The sequence below is a fragment of the Diabrotica virgifera genome, chromosome 5, assembly GCF_917563875.1.
Source record: "Diabrotica virgifera virgifera chromosome 5, PGI_DIABVI_V3a".
Lineage (NCBI taxonomy): Eukaryota > Metazoa > Arthropoda > Insecta > Coleoptera > Chrysomelidae > Diabrotica > Diabrotica virgifera.
Window position 1 is genome coordinate 40,583,095 of NC_065447.1, and position 19,798 is coordinate 40,602,892.

At 32.5% G+C, this 19,798-nt stretch overlaps 1 protein-coding gene across 2 annotated transcripts in view; it reads right to left on the reverse strand.

The window, feature by feature from the left end:
* LOC126885697 (putative ankyrin repeat protein RF_0381) overlaps positions 1 to 19,341 on the reverse strand; it is a 39,090-nt gene extending 19,749 nt beyond the window's left edge. Inside the window, exons 1-4 of one of the 2 annotated variants that reach the window (XM_050652410.1) lie at positions 19,177 to 19,341; positions 12,312 to 12,854; positions 5,079 to 5,560; positions 4,151 to 4,476 (exon numbers count right to left, since the gene is read on the reverse strand). In XM_050652410.1, coding sequence (XP_050508367.1) covers positions 4,436 to 4,476; positions 5,079 to 5,560; positions 12,312 to 12,854; positions 19,177 to 19,292 — 1,182 coding nt within the window. In that variant the 5' untranslated portion in view covers positions 19,293 to 19,341 and the 3' untranslated portion in view covers positions 4,151 to 4,435. Of the gene's footprint in view, positions 1 to 4,150; positions 4,477 to 5,078; positions 5,561 to 12,311; positions 12,855 to 19,176 lie in introns of those variants that run through there. The other variant, XM_050652409.1, reaches the window with a different exon arrangement.
* Positions 19,342 to 19,798: the final 457 nt, after the last annotated feature.

A 19,798-nucleotide genomic window follows, 5' to 3' on the forward strand; every position in this document is an offset into this window, starting at 1 on the left:
GCCTATTACCTTAACAAATCGATATAAAGGGACCATTTAAGGTTGCTGTCTAAAAAATACCTAGAAATTTTACAGAATCAACGGTACTGATCTGGCTGTTATTAAGAAGTAATGGTTGAAGAGCTCTTTTAAAAGATAATGCTACTGTTATATCTAAGTTAAACGAAAGTAAATTAGGGTTGAACGTAGACCAGGTTTTTATTGTAAGTAGATCAGAAGGTATAATAACATGAATAGTTGCAATATTTGAGTTGCTCCAAGTGATACTGGTATCATGAGCAAAAAGAAAGATTTTTCCATAGATTTTTAAACTAGTGATGTCATTAATAAAGATAAGGAAAAGGAGAGGACCCAATACTGAACCTTTAGGTACCCCAAATACAAAGTTTTTGGGACTAGAGTCGGTATAATTTGCTCTAACCAGTTGTTTCTGATTATCCAAGTAAGATTGGAAATTCAAAGAAATACCTCGAATTCCGTAGAAATTTAGTATTTTATAAATTAATAAATGAAAAATTTTTTTTTCATTTATTATAAATTAATAAATGAAAATAGTTTCTGTCCTTGTGGGATCGGTACTCACCGGAGGGACCGCAGACGTTCGTATACAATTAGCGTCTCTTTGCAAAGAGAATCACGTTGACTTTGCAAAGTAACAGGACACTTACTCACCACATACACTACACATTATTACGTGGCTAAAGGTTCTAATTCTAAACCAAGGCCAAAATCAGAGAAAAAAAAATTAGTTTTTTTTATCAAAATGTGATTTACACAATTAAAAGCTTTGTCATAGTGACAAAAACGGTGGCAGTGTGAAGATTATTGTTCAGTGCTGGATAAACCTCGTGTATTATAGAAAACATGGCATCAGTGGTACATTTATTATTTAAAAAGCCGAACTGATTTTGTGAAAAAATGTTGTTTTCAACGAGAAAGGACATAAGTCGGGGTTTTATGATTCTCTTAATAATTTTGGAGAGTACCGGTAGTAATGAAATATAAAATTAATGAATCAATAATTAGTGAGATGAGGACTTCCAACACATTGTCTGGAAGATTTAAGAAAATTTTTAACGCTAGACCATCAGCACTACAGGAATATTTGCTTTTGAGACTATTGATTGTTTGGATCGCATCAGATTTACCAACTGGTCTTATAAAAGAATGAATTCGAGACCTTTCCTGAACTAGGGGGATAGGAAATGGGATCTCGTTGTAGCAAAATAGTTAATATAATATTTTTACTTACATTAAAAAAGTATTCATTTAGATTTTCAGGGTCTGGAAAGGAAAATGTGAGAGCTGTGTGGGTTTTAGAGCTTCTCAGACGATTTTGATAGTACCTAGTACCTTTTTAGCAATTTTATAAGTTTTAGATCGGTTGCCCGGTACTTGGTGATATATTCAGTGACAGAAACGTTCGTAGTAAATTTCTTGATCTACAGTAGAGAACGCATATTCTTGGCTGATATTCGGATACTTTTGGTGATCCAGGGTTTGCGATGTTTCGGCTTAATTGCAATTAAAGGAAATGCTTTATTAAAGATACAGACAAACTAAAAATCACTGAAAATATAGTCCACGTCCATAGAAGGAAAGTGCTACTCAGAGGTTAACACGTTGACGGACAGTGCGTCAAATGTATAAGCAAGTGTGTGACACTATATGTATTTTGCAAAGTAGAATAAGAAAAATGGAACGTCTACGTCTATAGACGTTGCGTCACATTACAACGCTGGAAATTAGACGTCTATACACGTGCTGTCCATCAACGGGTTAAGCATAAAGTTTGGAATTTACGAAAGTTCCGGGTGGAAAATATCCTGTCTAAACGTCGGGTTTTCGAGGAGGGTTTGCTGAGGATGTTAAACTTCGTATAAACTGCTTCATGATCAGATAGTCCAGCATTCATCATCATCCAGCCTCAAAAGTCCACTGCTGAACATAGGCCTCCTCCCCTCGTTTCCAACCCCATCTGTCCTGCGCCGCCCTCATCCAGTTTATATTTACCTTTCTTAAGTCGTCAGTCCATCTTGTAGGCGGTCGACCGACGCTTCTCTTGTCTTCTCTTGGCCTCCATTCCAATAACCTCTTCGTCCATCGCCCATCTGTCATTCTGGCTACGTGTCCTGCCCATCTCCACTTCAACCTGGCTATCCTCTCGATGACGTCAGTCACCTTTGTTCTTCTCCTGATTTCTTCGCTTCTGATTTTGTCTCGCAGAGTTATTCCTAACATTGACCGCTCCATTCTTCTCTGCGTGACTCTTAGTTTGGTAGCCGAGGCTTTAGTTAAGGTAAGTGTTTCTGATCCGTACGTCAAGACTGGGAGGACGCACTGATCGAATACCTTTCTCTTTAGACATGTGGGTAACTCACTTTTAAAAGTTTCTCTCAGTTTTCCAAATGCTGCCCACCCAAGACCGATTCTTCTCTTCAGCTCATGAGTCTGGTTATCCCTGCCAATCGTAATTTCATGTCCCAGGTATTTATATCTATCTACGAGTTCTATTTCCTTCCCACCAATACTGAGTTCTGGTTGGGTACCAAATTTGTCATTATTTTTGTTTTTGAGATGTTTATATTTAAACCAACATTTTCTGTAGCTACAACGAGTTCTTGTACCATCTCTCTTGCCATACCTAGATCCTCAGCTACTATGACTATATCATCGGCGAAACGTAAGTTGTTTAGGTATTCTCCATCTATTTTTATTCCCTTTGTCATCCAATCCAAACTCTTGAAAGCATGTTCTAAGACCGTATTAAAAAGTTTAGGTGACATTGGGTCTCCTTGTCTAACCCCCGTTCTATTTTTATGCGATTACTGTTAGTATGTAATTTGACAGTGGTTGTTGCCTGTAAGTATATTTTGTGTAATAATTTTGTATATCTATAATCTAGCCTGCATTCTTTAAGCGCCTGTAATATTTTGCTAAGTTCAACTGTATCAAAGGCTTTATGAAAATCGATAAAAACTAGAACTAGGGGTTTATTGTATTCCACTACTTTCTCTATCAGGGTTTTTATACTTTGTAGATGGTCATTTGTTCCGTAATTTTTTCGGAATCCTGCCTGTTCTCTTGGTTGATAAGTCTCTAACTTTCTTTCCATTCTCTTAACTATTATTCGCGTAAATAACTTATATAAATGGCTGAGGAGGCTAATCGGTCTGTAATTCTCTAAATTGGCTTTGTCTCCTGCTTTGTGTAATAGAATCATAGTAGCGTTGTTCCAGTCTGTTGGAATATTGGCGTTGTGAAGGCAGATATTGAAAAGTTGTTTAATTTTTTCAAGTAGTATATTTCCTCCAATTTTTAGTGCTTCTGATACTATTCCATCTTCACCTGGGGTTCGATTATTTTTCATTTTCTTCAGAGCCTCTTTGATTTCTGATTTTGTTATATCGGGCATTAAATCCGATCCTTGATTTAATACTCCAGTTTTTACTGTAATTGGAGGTTGCGCATTGTCATCTTTTTTTCTTGATTTGTATAACTCTGTGTAGAACTCTTCGACTATTGTTAATATTTCATCTCTGTTTGTAGTTTCTTTTCCAGTTCTGTTTCTTAGTTTGTTGATTTCTATTTTTCCTTTTTGTACGCTTACGTTCTTCAAAACTTTCATGTTCTTATTTTGCTCTATTGCTTGTTTTGTTTTTTTCTACATTGTAGTTTCTTATGTCTTTTCTTATTGACTTTGTGATAGTCTTATTTATTTGATTTAGCGCTTCTTTGCTGGAACGTGTATCTCCTTTCATCTGTCGTCTTAGTTCTATAAGGGTTTTAGTAGGTTGACTTAGTTTTTCATCTTTTTGGTTTGTTGGACAGTATTTAGTTTGAGCGTGTTGTATTGTGGTGATTATTTGCTTGTTCAGTATATTAATGTCTGTTGTTGTTGTATCTTTCAATGTATCATTAATATATTTTTCGAACTCCTGAATATTAGTTGGTTTTACCCATCCAGCATTATTAACCCTTAACTACAGACATCCCAATATTATCACGTAACTACAGACTCCCGGTATTTTTTACCGGTCATTGTAAAATAGAGTCAAAATATAAAGCTAATAATAAAAAACAAAAACTTTTTGCATTATGTGTTTTTATGGAGTCTCTAGATATGGGAAAAATGGTAAAGTGAGTGATTTTAATAATATAATGACAAGATTTTTGAAGAATAATCTATTAAACCAGAATTTTGGTAACATTTTTGGTCTATTGAAACAAACGGCCATAAATGCTATGGACAAAAATTTAAACTTTTTTTAACAAATAAACGTAACATAGAATCACAAAGGAAATATAAAATAGCATCCACAAAAATTTTTACATCCATGAAAAAAAATCTGCAAGGGCTAAAATTGTAATAAAATTAAATGGCAATTCCATTTTGGCAAAGTGGCCTCAAAATTTTTATCTTCAAATTTAACCTTCATTGAAGGTCCAGGATGTCTTCCACAGTCCATTTCTTTACTTTTTCCCCAAAAACACAAAAAAATAATGTAAACATTTCAGATTTACAAATATAGTACTCATATAAAAATACTCCCTTAACACAGACATCCGGTAATTTTTACCGGTTAAGATTTTTGATGTGTACCAAAAAAGAAAATATTGACAATACACAATACACGCTTTGACTAGCATTGTTATACAAACTGCCCGAGAGGTACAGAGACACATGAACTTGTAAGTTGTGAGGTTACCACGAAATCCACATTTTGGGAATGCCCGCCGGTAAAAAATACCGGTTGTCTGTAGTTAAGGGTTAATTGTAGAGGGGACATCAAGGGGTGAAAAATTTGAGACAATATAATCAATTACAGAGATGTAGTTTTTGTAATCCTTGTAGGAGAATTCTCGTGCATTGTTAAATCGTACGATTCAAATATGTTGATCAAGGATATTTATGTAATACAAGCAACAGCATAATTAATATTAAAGTCCCCGCATAAAATTGTTGTGTTTTAATATGTACCCACTTTTTCGAATTTTGCCCCTATAATATAATAATGTTAAAATTTTGTAATCCATAACGTAATATTAGCGTTATAATGGTTGTATAATATACTTACTTTTCATAAATAGATACTCCTGGTGGTATTGCCATAAAACAATGTATTTAACCAATTTTCGTTGATAATCCAAATATAAGTCAAAATCGAAATCAAAAGGAAATTCTGAAGGATCCCTTAAGACAAAAACATTCTCTAAAGGAATATGTCCATAGTTATCTTTTATATTAATATTGGCCCCATTTAATATTAGAAATATGACCATATGATATTGAAAATTTTCCACGGCAATATGAAGGGCAGTTTTTCCTTGAGAATTTTGTGCATTAATATCAGCACCCTTATCTAGAATAACTTTTGCTATATCCGTTATATCCAATTTTGCAGCCTCATGCAATACAGTAGTACCAGTAGTAGGGACATTTGTAGTTTCGTCATTAATTACTTTATAACATATTCTAAATAACATTCGAATCTTTCTTGGCATTTGGAGTAGAAGACGTGCAGGTAGGCTCTGCGCGGTTAAGGTAACGCTGGCCCCACTAAAATAAGTAATAATCTGAAAAGTACTGAATTGAACTGAAAATAAATTATTATTGTTGGTTAATTCTTCTAAAAATACTAGAAAGCATCAATAAATACCTATAATATGGTCTAGCTCAGCGATACTCAACCTTTTTTTTCCTGGGCCACATAGTAGCTATTGCCACAGCTTGCGGGCCGCAATCTAGGTGAAGTAATATACAGTATGATAGAAATGAAAGGAATAAATTCGTTATTTGGTAAATTGGCGACTATAAGGAAAAATCTCGAAACAGGTCGATTTTTTATTTTTAAATTATGATTTTTTGACTTTTATGTTATACCTACTAGTGGCGTCATCCATCTGAGTGTGATGACGTAATCAATGATTTTTTTAAATAAGAATAAAGTTCGTGTGCTAGCTCATTTGAAAGGTTATTCAATGCTCTATTCAGCAATTTAAACATTTTTTGCATATTTCATTTTTGAATATGAAGATTCGCACAGGTATGATCAAGCAAACAACAAGAAAAGCAAGTAAACGCAACTTATAGTTATTCGGTGTTAATTTCCAGAATTCTCAATATTGACTTGTCTTTTTTTTTTCTTTAAAAATTGCCTCCAAATTTGTATCATCTTTAAAATTAGTGGACCGTGATAGTGTGACGTCAAAACGTCAAAATTTTTCAGATCTATGGCCTTGAAAATGTCACAAAGAATATAGCTAAATAAATATATTTTTTACTCAGACTCTTTAAAGTCTTTTACAGTTAGTATTTAGTTATATTTTTAAGGTATTGAATTTTAACAAGAGCTGTGAATCATGCCGATTTATTAACAAAAATATCTGAAATTTTCAACGCCATAGCTCTTGTCAAAATCCATTATACCTGTTATAATTGTATTCGTCCGTTACCAAAAAGCGCGTTAATCGCTTTGTCACGTGAACGGGATTTTATTGTTGTTTTCATTGTATAATATACATTATTACTATTAAAATATACTTAGCCCAGAAACAGACGAGCCACTCTACAGCACTACTCTGTGGCTTAGACAGGCGATTTTGTAGCGCCAACGATTTTGTAGTGAACGCCACTAGCAGCGAGGATCGGCGACAGTGGCTGGCCACTGTCGCTCGTCTGGAATGGCACGTTTATTTTATACATATAATAATTTACGGCTAATCATCGGAAGCTACTTGTGGCACCACAGATTATCGCTGCAAACCGAGAGAAAAAATTCTTGACATAAAGAAACTTTATTAATATTTAAGAATGATCGACTTGGCATATTACCTAAGAAATATATCTTTGTATGTAAGATATAATTTTCTAAAATATTTCAAATAAATTTTAATATACCCAAAGAAATTTATCTTAAACATGATTGAACTATCACTTTCTTGCAAACTGCAAACCCATTTGTCAGAAAGAAATTATATTTGTCATAAGAATATATTTTCTTGGCATTACAAAACTCTTCTTTCTGAGCAATAATATTTCTTAGTAAGGAATATTGTTATCTTACCATTATTAATTAATGTACGAGAGGTGAATCAAATATAATAACTTTTTATAATAACTTTGCTAATAACTTTTTATTGAATTATAATTACAACAATTAAACAATACCTCATTTTTCTATATAAATTCCTTCCTTCTGTGTGCATTGTTCCCAGCGGCTAGGGAGTTTCTGCATTCTATTTTGATAAAGAGAGTGACGGAGGGTATCTAACCAATTGCGCACGAATTGCTACACTTGATTATCATCATCATAACGCGCTCCGCCTAGTGCATCTTTTAATGAACTGAACATGTGGTTATCACATGGTGAAAGATAAGGACTGTGTGCAGGATGTTCAATGAGAGTCCAATGCATTTCCGCTATTTTTTCTTGTATTAGGGCAGCTGTAAATGGTCGGGCATTGTCGTGTAAGAGCAACACATCTCGTATAGGACATCAACCGTATTTTGGACCTCTTTATTCAGCTCGAACACGATCCAAAAGAGTACAGTAATAAGCGGCATTAATGGTTCATCTCTCATGAAGAAAATCCAGCATCAAAACGCCACGATAATCTCAAAACAGTCGCTAAAACTTTGTCTGTAGCCAAACGAGTTTTCGCCTTTTTCGAACAATTTTTGGACGTCGTTGATGAATTTTGTTTTGCACGGTATCTCGTCCTTCACGAACTTATCTATGCCAAAATTTCACTTGTGAACTGGACAGTGTTAATTCCCCTTTAATCTTCGCCAAGATTCAGCGGTACCAATGTTTCCTTTTGCAAGGAATTTGATAACAATGCGTTGTGCAACCGATCGTGGCACTACTGTGGCACTACCCTCTCGCTCATCGCAACAGTGATGACTGCACGTCATTAGAGAACAGGCGGTAACGCGCAGTCACACATTAGACTATAACCTTCCCCCACAGGACTAATTTAGACATATTCACCAGTTTATGCTAAGCGGGGATGGAAAACGTTGGCACGTTTTTAACGTTAAGAAATATATTTCGCAGATATAATTGTATATTTAAAATTAAGTTACACTTCTTAAAAATAAAGTGATATTACATATGGCGAAATAAATCATTCTGTTAAGGTAAAATTGTTCTTTATTAGATAATAAAAACAGGATATAAAACGTTAGATATTAATACATATAAATAATTTCTCCACTCTTAAACCTGTTACGTTTAAAAATCTACCCAGAAAACCCTGTGTTGCAAGCCTGCTTCATTTAGTACAGATTAATAAATAATGTTAAAAACCTACTTGCCTTAAGTATTTCATATTTAAACATGATCAATTTTAAGATTCCTATCCCGACTGCATTCTTTCTTTTTCCTCATTTCAATATAAGAAAGATAAATATCCTTGCTTGCAATAAATTTGTTAAAATAAACCTTCAGTAATTTCAAATTTCAATTTCAATTATCGGTTTTAACCAGGAAATTATTATTCACTTTTTATCACCTTTTAATGTAAAATAGTTTATGCTTTCATTATATTATTTACTAATCATTTGAGGTTAGAAGTTAGAATCTGCTTCTTTTACTTTTGAAGTCGTTTTAAATTCTGTCACGACTAGTGTCAAACCGAGGCAGTGTTGTTCTATGGTTCATGGGAGTACTTATGTTTTTGAATTTCTGTGTTCGGGAGGAAGTTGGCGTCTCTCATAGCTGACTGGCGAGCGTCCTTTTTGAATTTGATGGGGACGCGTCTTTGGATCGTGTAATTTAGGTAACATTTGTATGCTAATTATTTTGAGGCATCTGGCTTTCCTGGATAAATTTACCTATTACACATAGTGGGGCTAGATAATAGGTGAAGTGTGTATTGGATATTTTAGTATTTAGCCCAAGCCGAAAAGGGATTATTTATTCAAAGACGTGGTCACTTCGCACGCTAGGCAGGTATGAATAATTTTCGATTAATTTTGGTTCAATCTTAAGGTCTATCAACCCAGTTTACTTATGTGGGTCTTCTATTTTTCTAGCGCTATATATGAGGTCTATATAGGGAATATTATTTGTATTAGAGAAGCTCCATAGGAGATCGTAGCGTGATTGACCGTAGTAAAAACCCCGATAGACTTAAGCGGTAAGTAATTCATGCAATGATTAGATTATTTATGTATTGAGAGGCAGACAACCAGTGTCTTAATTTTATTTAGTGTTTATTGAAGCCCGTTGGCTAAGGGTTTATTCTTGATTTGTTGCTAAGCCTCCTAAAATGTAGATGACATTGCAAGCTAACTTCTAGGCTATGTTATAAGTGGTAAAAGCCTGTTTAAATAAAATCAGTAACAAACTTATTGAAATATTTATGATATTATAACAGGGTGTTACGAGAAGAACCTAGTTGAAATATATTTATTGATATGGAATAGATTTAGTGATTCATAGAACCGTACGAGATGACAATATTACTTCGATGGATGCAACTGTCAATTGGGAATTGAGTAGACAATGGGTTTAGCAACCGAGAATAAACGATTAAATAAATTCATTGTATTAAGTGTCTAATTACCTTTTTTTTTATTTTAGGGGTTTTAGTTTTACTTAGATTTTTTTCTTTGGAGTTTTGGAGTTTGTTTTACTTGGAGTTTTCGTTTTTGGATTTTTGTTGGATATTTGGATTTTTGTATTTGGTTTCTGGTTTAATTTTTGGTGGATGTTTTTGGTTATATTTGGATGTTAATGGTCGTCATTGGATACAAGTATATATGTGGTGAAGAAGTTTTCTACTAACCATTTGTAGTTCGATACCAGACTATGGAGGATATCTGGTTTTTATAACAATGTTAAAACAGTTGAATTCATTTATTCTATTTAATTTATATATCTAATGATAGTAAACATTTTTGGTTTTTTTTTGTTAACAAATTAACGTGTTCTCTTGTCTTATTTTTTTTTTATTTTTAGAAGTTATTGGGGATAGTCATACATTCAACTTTATATACATAAAACTTATTATCAGTCAATATAGTACATTACTTATTAGATTTGTATTAGTGGCACTCATGAGCTCATGCGGCAACTATAGAGTAGGCACTAGTATCGCCAATATTTATAATATTTCTAGTCCGTAAATTTAAATTAATTTGATATTCGTTTCCTTAGCCACTTTGTACTACCAATGACTGTACTTGTTTATTTTCATACTTATTTGTGTTGCAACTGTTCAATAAATAGATGTAAGTAAACCTATAACGAGATTTATTGGTCAACTGGTAAATCGGGTGAATTCTTTGTAGCATTTGTAGTACGAGTTGACTGGCGCCCTAAATTCCATCATTTTTAAATAGTTTTAGCTAACGGACCCACTCCGTCACCACTGTTAGTTTTAAAAGCTAGCCGCAAATGCTTTTGTCGCCCTATCCACATTCGTTGTGATAGTGTGGGAGGGTGAAAAACCACTGGCAATACAATAATAAAAGAATGGAGAGGCAAATCCAACTCCCTTAATTTTTCCTTCTTTTTGTTAATAGCACTTTGTATATCCGCAATTACCTAAAACAAATCCGTTATGTAAAAAGAGTAAACTTATTTTAATAAAAAAAAATGATAGGGATATAAGTAGGTACATACTTATTTAGACAAAAGGAAATACAAAAAAATACACGGGCCCACATAAAAACTGTTAATTTTTTGGTATAAGAACGGTAGGTATCAGTAAAACAGTCTACAATCCCAAAAAAATTTCTTGGCATTTCAACAAATAATCAATCATATTTAGTTCAAACATGGCTTTTATCCTACCATCTTTGTTAATTTTGTTCTATTTGTATATGAAATATTAGTTTTTATCTGTATAATATTAAGTCACACAATAGACATTGTTTAGCTAAAACAAGAAGAAAAATACAACCCATGTAAAACATTGAAGCAGACATAATATTGTAATTTTATTTATTTACATAATCTAAAAGTGACAGGAAACCTCATCATTAAGAAATTTTATTACAGGAAAGTATTATTAGTTTAAATAAGTTATTTTATACATATTAACTAAATTTCTTAACCGTTAAGATGTTTTTTTAGACTAACTAATATTTCTTTATGACAAATAAAGCACACACCATGTTTGATATAACGTTGAATTGTAGGATTGTATATAGAAGACGATACATTCTGGAAACATATTATAGTTTATACATAAGTATACACATTTTTATAAAGGAATTTACCTGCATACAGTTCTACCATTTATGGAAGCCCCTAGTTGATTAAGTAATATTATAGTAGTATTTCCCTCCGAAGTAGAAGTCGAAACGTCAATAAAATCATTTTTCAAGTTAAATTGTGGCTTATTTCCCAGTTAGAATAAGATTCTTTTTTTCAGAGTTGTCCAGCATTATAAATATCTAAAATGCATATAAAGATAGTATTATATTGCTTTTAGAACCACATATTCGGATATGCAACAATATTTTTATTACATCTTACCTAAATTAATCAATTTACTTTTATTTAATACCTATATGTACCTACCTTCAAACTTTCCCTTAGATTTTAAAGAACACCATCAAATCCGCAAAATCCATCTATAAAAATGAACTAATTCCACGCCATCTTGCCAAACACTGAGATTAAATCACAAATAGTGAATAATGGTTACTGCGCAATTTTTTTGTGGAAGAAAATCTCTTTGCAAGTAACATTTCGGCATTAATGATAAAGTTTTTATTTAATAATCACAAAATTGGAAAGAAATCCTTTGTAAAAGGTATAAAAATTTAAAAAAAAAAAAAAAATTTATACCTTTTACAAAGGATTTCTTTCCAATTTTGTGATTGATGGTATACAGCCAACTACAGGAAAACCTTTTCTTTTCCTTGTGGATTTAATAATCACAGTTACTACAGAAGGTATTTCTGAAGAATTATTTCTTGTGGTTTAAAATATGTATTTGATTGCAACAAAATTTGTTGTTCACAAATATAAATATGGATTAACTTAACATAATATATTTCTTATACTGCAAAATATTTGTAGTTTTCAATTTAAAAAACAAAAACTTTAGGATAAGAAAATTAAAATTTAACCATTAATGCATTTCTTAGTATTGAAGAAATTATCTGTAAGAAATTATTGAGTTGTGTTTAAAAAACTCGTTTCTTTATATGTGAAGCGGTATGTTTATGTTAATATGATATGGTAACTTTTAAAAAAGATAGCTCAAAGAAATCGGTCAGTGTTTTAGGAGGAAAGAAATTGTTCCCTCGGTGCAGAGTGGTTCGTCTGTTTCTGGGCTTAGTGACTTACTTTTGCAATAGTATATCAACAATATCTGTACGACCGATTTGAACAGCAAAATGTAATGGTGTCCACCCTTCGGCAGTCTGTTGATTAACATCTGCTCCTGCTTCGACTAAAATTCTAACCAAAACCGTATTATCTATTTCACCAATAGGTAAATGATAATTATGTGGAAAGTATTCAAGAAACTCATTACCAGCAATATCATAATCAGATTGAACACGATAGCCTAGAGGCTCGTTATTAGCATCAGTTTTAATACCATCATAATAATTTATTTTTGACCATTTTGCCATTGTAACAATTTCGGCATGTATTGCTTCGTGCAAAGGTGTAAATCCAAGATTGTTTTTTCTGTTAATATCGGAGCCGTGTTTTAGAAGGATGTATGCAGAAACGACTGTTCTGAATCGTGATGCCACATGTAAAGGCGTGTCACCTTGATCATTTATATGATTAACAGATGCTCCTGACTTTATTAGTAACCTTGTCAGTTCACGGTCACCCCTTTTTACAGCTTTATGCAGCGGAGTGTTATTCCAGACATCCCTAAAACAAATATTAAATAGTTATGACAATCTTAAATTATATTAAAGTTATAGACATACGCCCATATGGGACCTGCCCATATGTCTGAACAGAAAAATATTTGATAAGTACTCATATCACTTATGGAGCGAAAACATTAAGCCTGTCACATTTGGTATATGGGTTCTTTTTCTGATGTATAAGGTCGAGTTCCTGAACCGGATGAATCGGTTAACCAGAAGTTGTGTTTTTACTGATTTTTAATGTAATAATATGTTGTTTTTTTTTTTCAATTCTTTCGCCCTGTATATATTTTTTTTTCAAAAAGGTGATACCGGAATTAAAAAGAGCGAAAAAATATTTTTTAGGAAATATTTTGTACTTTTTAGTTATGTTAATTACCATGTAATAAATGCATAACTTATCTTCACATGTACCTATGTGCGACAGATTCGTGCAAATACTATAATAATTATTGTGCATTTAATGGTAGAAGCATATAATTTGGACCACATATATACTAATATAGAATCCTTCGAAATAAAACAAGCTATGGCACAACTAAAGAGCAATAAGGCTCCGGGCCCAGATGGAATACTTGCCGAAATGTTAAAGGAGGGGAGTGAAATTATTCTCGAAGAATTGAAAAATCTTTTCAACGAATGCCTTCACAAAGGAGAAGTCTCAGATGATTGGAAAGAAAACTTGACAATAATTCTCTTCAAAAAAGGAGACAGGGGAGATCTGAAGAACTACAGGCCAATTTCCCTGTTGTCTCAAATGTAGAAACTGTTTATGAGAGTAATAACTAATAGGCTATCGTCGAAGCTTGATAGCTATCAACCGGTAGAGCAGGCAGGATTCCGAAAGGGTTACAGTACAGCGGATCATCTTATAGTCAGAACGCTAATAGAGAAACCCAATGAATATCACTTGAACTTATACATTGGCTTCGTTGATTATGAAAAGGCATTCGACTCCATAGAACTTTGGGCAATAGAGAAAGCTATGAACAAAACTGCAGGATAGATTGTCGATACAGAATGCTCATACATAATATTTATAAGAAAGCTGCAATGAAAATACAAATAGATGAGAAAACCAAAGCTATAACAATCAACAGAGGAGTTCGCCAGGGAGACGTTATTTCACCAAAGCTGTTCACACTGGGACTTGAAGACGTGCTCAAAGACATTAACTGGGTAGACAAAGGAATAAATGTTAATGGAAGAAAACTGAGTCATTTGAGATATGCTGACGACATTGTAATATTCGCTACAAGTTTCGAAGAATTACAGATCATGATGACGCAACTATTTCAAGCTTCAGAAAAAGTAGGTCTTAAGATGAACTTGGAAACAACAAAAGTAATGACGAATACACCGAACATTACAAAAATAACGTTAAATGACATATATTTAGAAACAGTAAACGAATACATCTACCTGGGACAGATAATGAAAGTTAACAAAGGAAATCAAACTGCCGAAGTTACTAGAAGAATAAGGTTAGCGTGGGCAGGATTTGGAAAACTGAGTTGGATCTTGAAAAACACTAAAATAGAACAATATTTAAGAACCAGGGTTTACGATCAGTGTATCCTCCCTATACTTACGTATGGTTCACAGACGTGGACACTCACGAAGGCCAATATGGATAAAATGGTAAAGGCACAGAGAGCGATGGAAAGATCAATGCTCGGGGTGAGGCTCGTAGACAAAAAAACAAATACATGGATTTGAAGCAAAACCAAAGTAAAAGACGCAGGAGAACAAACTGCCAAATTAAAATGGAGTTTCGCAGGACACAATGCGCGACTGAAGGATAAAAGATGGAATCACGAAATACAACAATGGAGACCGTGGTTAGGAAGAAGAAGTAGAGGAAGGCCACAAATGAGATGGGCCGATGACATAAAGAAGTTTGGAGGACACAACTGGAAACAGGTGGCGCAGAATAGACAACACTGGATTGAATTGGGGGAGGCATATGTCCAAAGTTGGATTACTGAAGGCTGAAGAAGAATACTACATATACAAAGGTTCAAATTTAGATATGATGCCATCTCAGATTTTGCCTTTTACAAAAAAGGCGGCATTCAAAATGGCGATTATACATATGTGACTAACAGCACGATAACTTTTTAACGCAGAGTCCGATTTCAAATAAACATGGTATATAGATTATTTTTTGATGTATAAGATCTAGCTCATAAACCGGAAGAGTCGCTTTACCAAAAATTGTGCTTTTCCTGATTTTTTTGTAAAAATATGTTGTTTATTTTTTCAATTCTTTTACCCTGTATATTTTAATTTTTCAAAAACGTAATCCGGCGTTGAAAAGAGCGTAAATTTATTTTTTAGGGAATGTTTTGAACTCTTTAGTTATATTAATTATCATTTAATAAATGCATAACGTATCTTCACATGTAGGTACCTCTGTGCGTCAGATTCGTGCAAATAATAATATAAGAATTATTGTGCATTTAATGGTAGAAGCATATAATTTGGACCACACATACACATACTACACATACAAAGATTCAAACTTAGGTATGCGGGGCCATCTCAGATTTTGTCTTTTCCAAAAAGGCGGGCATTGAAAATGAATCTGCCGCCCATAGGTACATGCGAACATACGTTATGCATTTATTAAATGCTAATCAGCATAACTAAAAAGTTCAAAATAGTTCCTAAAAAATATTTTTACACTCTTTTCAATGGCGGTAATACTTTTTCGAAAAATTAATATATACAGGGTGAAAGTGTTGAAAAAGCAACAACATATTTTTAAATAAAAAAACACAACGTCAAAACACAACTTTTGATAAACCGGTTCTTCCGGTTCAATACCTCGATCTTACTCATCCAAAAAAGAACCTATATACCAAATTTGGTTGTTATCTGACGTCTAGTTCGAAAGTTATCGTGCTATTAGTCACATATGTATAGTCTCCATTTTGAATGCCCGCCATTTTTGTAAAACATTATATGCTTCTACCGTTAAATACACAATAATTATTATAATATTTGCACGAATCTGTCTCACATAGGTTCATGTGAAGATACGTCGTTATGCATTTATTAAATGGTAATTAATATAACTAAAAAGTTCAAAATATTTCCTAAATAGTATATTATTCAACGAGCATGTAATGATGGCTATTACTCACGATGATGAAGTTTGCGACACGAGCCGTCATTACATGCGAGTAGAATACTATACTTTTTCTACGACCTTTTTTATTTTATTTTAATTAGTAAAAAATGTAATTATCAACTACTCGAGATTTAAATTATAATAATTTACAAGAATACCTAAATGCTATTTACCCCTAGTACGTGGCTGAATAATTGGTTGCCTACTATTAGCAAATTATTATTTATTGTAAAAATACAACTAGAAATAGTCAATATAATTTCTATTCGTTTCCGAAAAAATATAAGCTTAAATTTGTACCTACTGTCAATTAATCTAATAAATAGGAAATGTCTGTTGTCGGTGGACGTATTTCAATAGTTATAATGTATATTTACATTTAACTATATATAATATAATAATATAACTATACATAATATGTTATAACATATTTAACACAATATAACTTGAAAAATAAACACAATATTAGTTATAAATTCTAATTAAAATAAACAAAATGAGCTAATGTCACTGTCACTAAAATAAATGATAAACGTCAAAATTTTTAGTAAACAAGATATAAACGTAAAAAATATTCTGACATTGTTACAGTTAAAATTCGTTTAAAAATTTTTCGAAGTTAATTATTGATATAAATTACAATAATTATTGTAGTAAATAAACAACTTGAAGTAATTTTATTTGCAATGTATATACGATTAATATTAAAAGTGGCATGCGTCACTTGAATCTAACTTCAGCCCGTGAGTAATGACCCGTGAGTAACTTCATCCCGTGAGTAATGAATTATTACTCACGGGTACAGTAATGGGTGCTATTAACTATGAAAAAATAGCGAATAATGAGCATGTTATTAAACGGTCGTAGAAAAAAATATTTTTACGCTATTTCCAATGGCGGTATTAGCTTTTTGAAAAATTAATACATACAGGGCGAAAGAATAAAAAAAAACAACATATTTTTACATAAAAACCAGGAAAAACATATCTTCTGGTAAACCGATTCTTCCGGTTTAAGACCTCGATCTTATACATAAAAAGAGAACCTACGTACTAAATTTGATTGAAATCTGACGTCTCGTTCAAAAGTTATCGTGCTATTAGTCACATATGTATAGGCGCCATTTTGAATGCTCGCCACTCGCCATTTTTGTATAAGGCAAAATCTGAGATGGCCTCATATCTAAATTTGAACTTTTATATGTGTAGTATATGTGGTCCAAATTATATACTTCTATAATTAAATGCACAATTGTTTCACATATCGGCTGCACTATGTATCTTTGGCTAATGATTACGAATTTCGACTGTGGATTTCAGTGGTGGAATAAACAATTTAATTGTTTATAAGGCTCTAGCTTGTGAACTCAAAGAAATAGGTAACAAACATTTTTTCAAATAAAATTTGCTACTTAAAAAACAAAAAAAAAACAAAATACTACTCTAATAATTCGAACTCGAGATATTGTAAAATTAGTGCAAAATGGTTAAAAAAATAAGTATTTTCTAAGCTTTTTCATCGTAACTCGACTTATACGCATGCAAATGAGCCAAATAGGGAAAACCCCACCGTAATTTAATTATGCATAGAGATATTTTCCTCGAAAAATCCGGGTTTTCCCAGAATAATCTTTAATTTTCAACTAAAAGAAGTAATTATTTGCCAATAATTAGAACTTGATGATTTAAAAGCTTTTTGGGTTAGACAAACATACTAGCAACAGTTAAATTGTTAATTAACAAGTTGCGGTCTCAATAATAATCATGAATGAACGATCAGGCGATGAGCCTCAGGAATGTTTTAAAGTTATCAACATTTTCTTTGGCTCATAAACAAATAGAATATTAGCTGTTAGATTACATTAAATTAAGATAACGGTATTAGAAAGTTTAATTTACATGAGTGGTTCCTGAGATACAACCGGTCAAATTTAACCAGCATTTGCCGCGAAGTTATAAACAATAGGATGGTAATTTTCGAACCATTACCTTTTCATTTCGGTGCTCTTTTTGTAAACAAATTTTCATACCTTCAAGAGGCTCATAAGTAAAGTAAAGTAAAATTGTGACTTATTTCCACCAAAAATATTAAATTGCAAAAGGATGCCACATAGTCCTGTCGCCAGGGGGGGTACAACGGCCTCGTTAATTCAGATGGACTTACCCAAGTTTTTTTTATGTATTTTGACCCGTAGAACACGAATTTTTTGGGTAACAGTTGATCCGGATGTCGATAAGATTGTTATAGACCAAGAACTTGAGGAATCAAATAACAGCGATTTTTGGCAAAACAAAACAATATTTTGTATTTTTTGGGTCATTTTAAGCAAAAAATATTTCTACAAGTTTTTTAGTAGGATGCACAGTTTTCGAGATAAACGCGGTTGAACTTTCAAAAAATCGAAAAACTGCAATTTTTAAACCCGAATAACTTTTGATTAAAAAATAAAATAGCAATTCTGCTTAGCGCCTTTGAAAGTTCAAGTCAAATTATGTCGGTTTTGATTACTTGCCTTGCCAAAAATTTATTGTGTTATTGTTAAACAAAGCTACAAACAACTAGTGCGTGAGTGATGTTTCTATGATTTCTCATGTAAAATCGAACGAGTAGGTAGAATAGGTACTAGTGCAATCAAGACTATTTCTACGTTACATGCGTTAAAACGCATGTAAAAGCACGGGAAACCCTACGTGTTTATAGCTTTGTTAAACAATAAAAAAATAAATTTTTACCAATGCAAATAATCAAAACCGATATAATTTGACTTAAACTTTCAAATGCGGTAAGCAGACTTGCTATTTTATTTTTTAATCAAAAGTTATTCGGGTTCAAAAATTGCAATTTTTCGATTTTTTTAAAGTTCAACCGCGTTTATCTCGAAAACTGTGCATCCTACGAAAAAACTTGTAGAAATATTTTTTACTTAAAATGGCCCAAAAAATACAAAATATTGTTTTGTTTTGCCAAAAATCGCTGTTATTTGATTCCTCAAGTTCTTGGTCTATAACAATCTTATCGACATCCGGATCAACTGTTACCCAAAAAATTCGTGTTCTACGGGTCAAAATACATAAAAAAAACTTGAGTAAGTCCATCTGAATTAACGAGGCCGTTGTACCCCCCCTGGCGACAGGACTAACAAGAAAATAGCTTCAGAACAAATATTAACATATAATTTACTTACCTAAAATTAATATCTATTTTTCCGAACTTTTTACGAAGTTTTAGTTGATTGTGTTTTTGGTTAATGAGTTGATCCAGACGATCAAAAAATGATAGAGCTGGTCTTTTTTCCTCCATGTATTTAAAATGTACTTATATTTTCTATCTAATAACTGTTACTCTAAAAATAAAATAAAAATAATATAATTTCACATACACGGGTAGGTTCAGACATAGTCAGTCAGTAATTTTGTTCAGATGAAGTTCATTTACCTAGCCTAACCTTTACTTCGCTATACGCTAGTATTTCTTTCGACTAGCGAATAATTTAGTAACTAAACGGGATCTAGCGCGTAATTTAGTTTTTCTACAATCACTTGATAAAGAAGACTTTTTTGCTTGTCAATGGCAACGAAAAGTTGACATTTACCGAGTACCGTCACAATTTAATATAACACAACAATCGTAAAACCATATAATACAAACACATTGAAAATTCAAACTGATATAGATATAAAAGTTAATGTTATGACATTATAATGACAGATATAAAATAGTTACAACAAAGGTGATGATTTAAAAATAGTTTCATTTATTTAAGTGGTTGTAGAAAAAATGTTGTATGTATTACAAGCGGAAAGTGA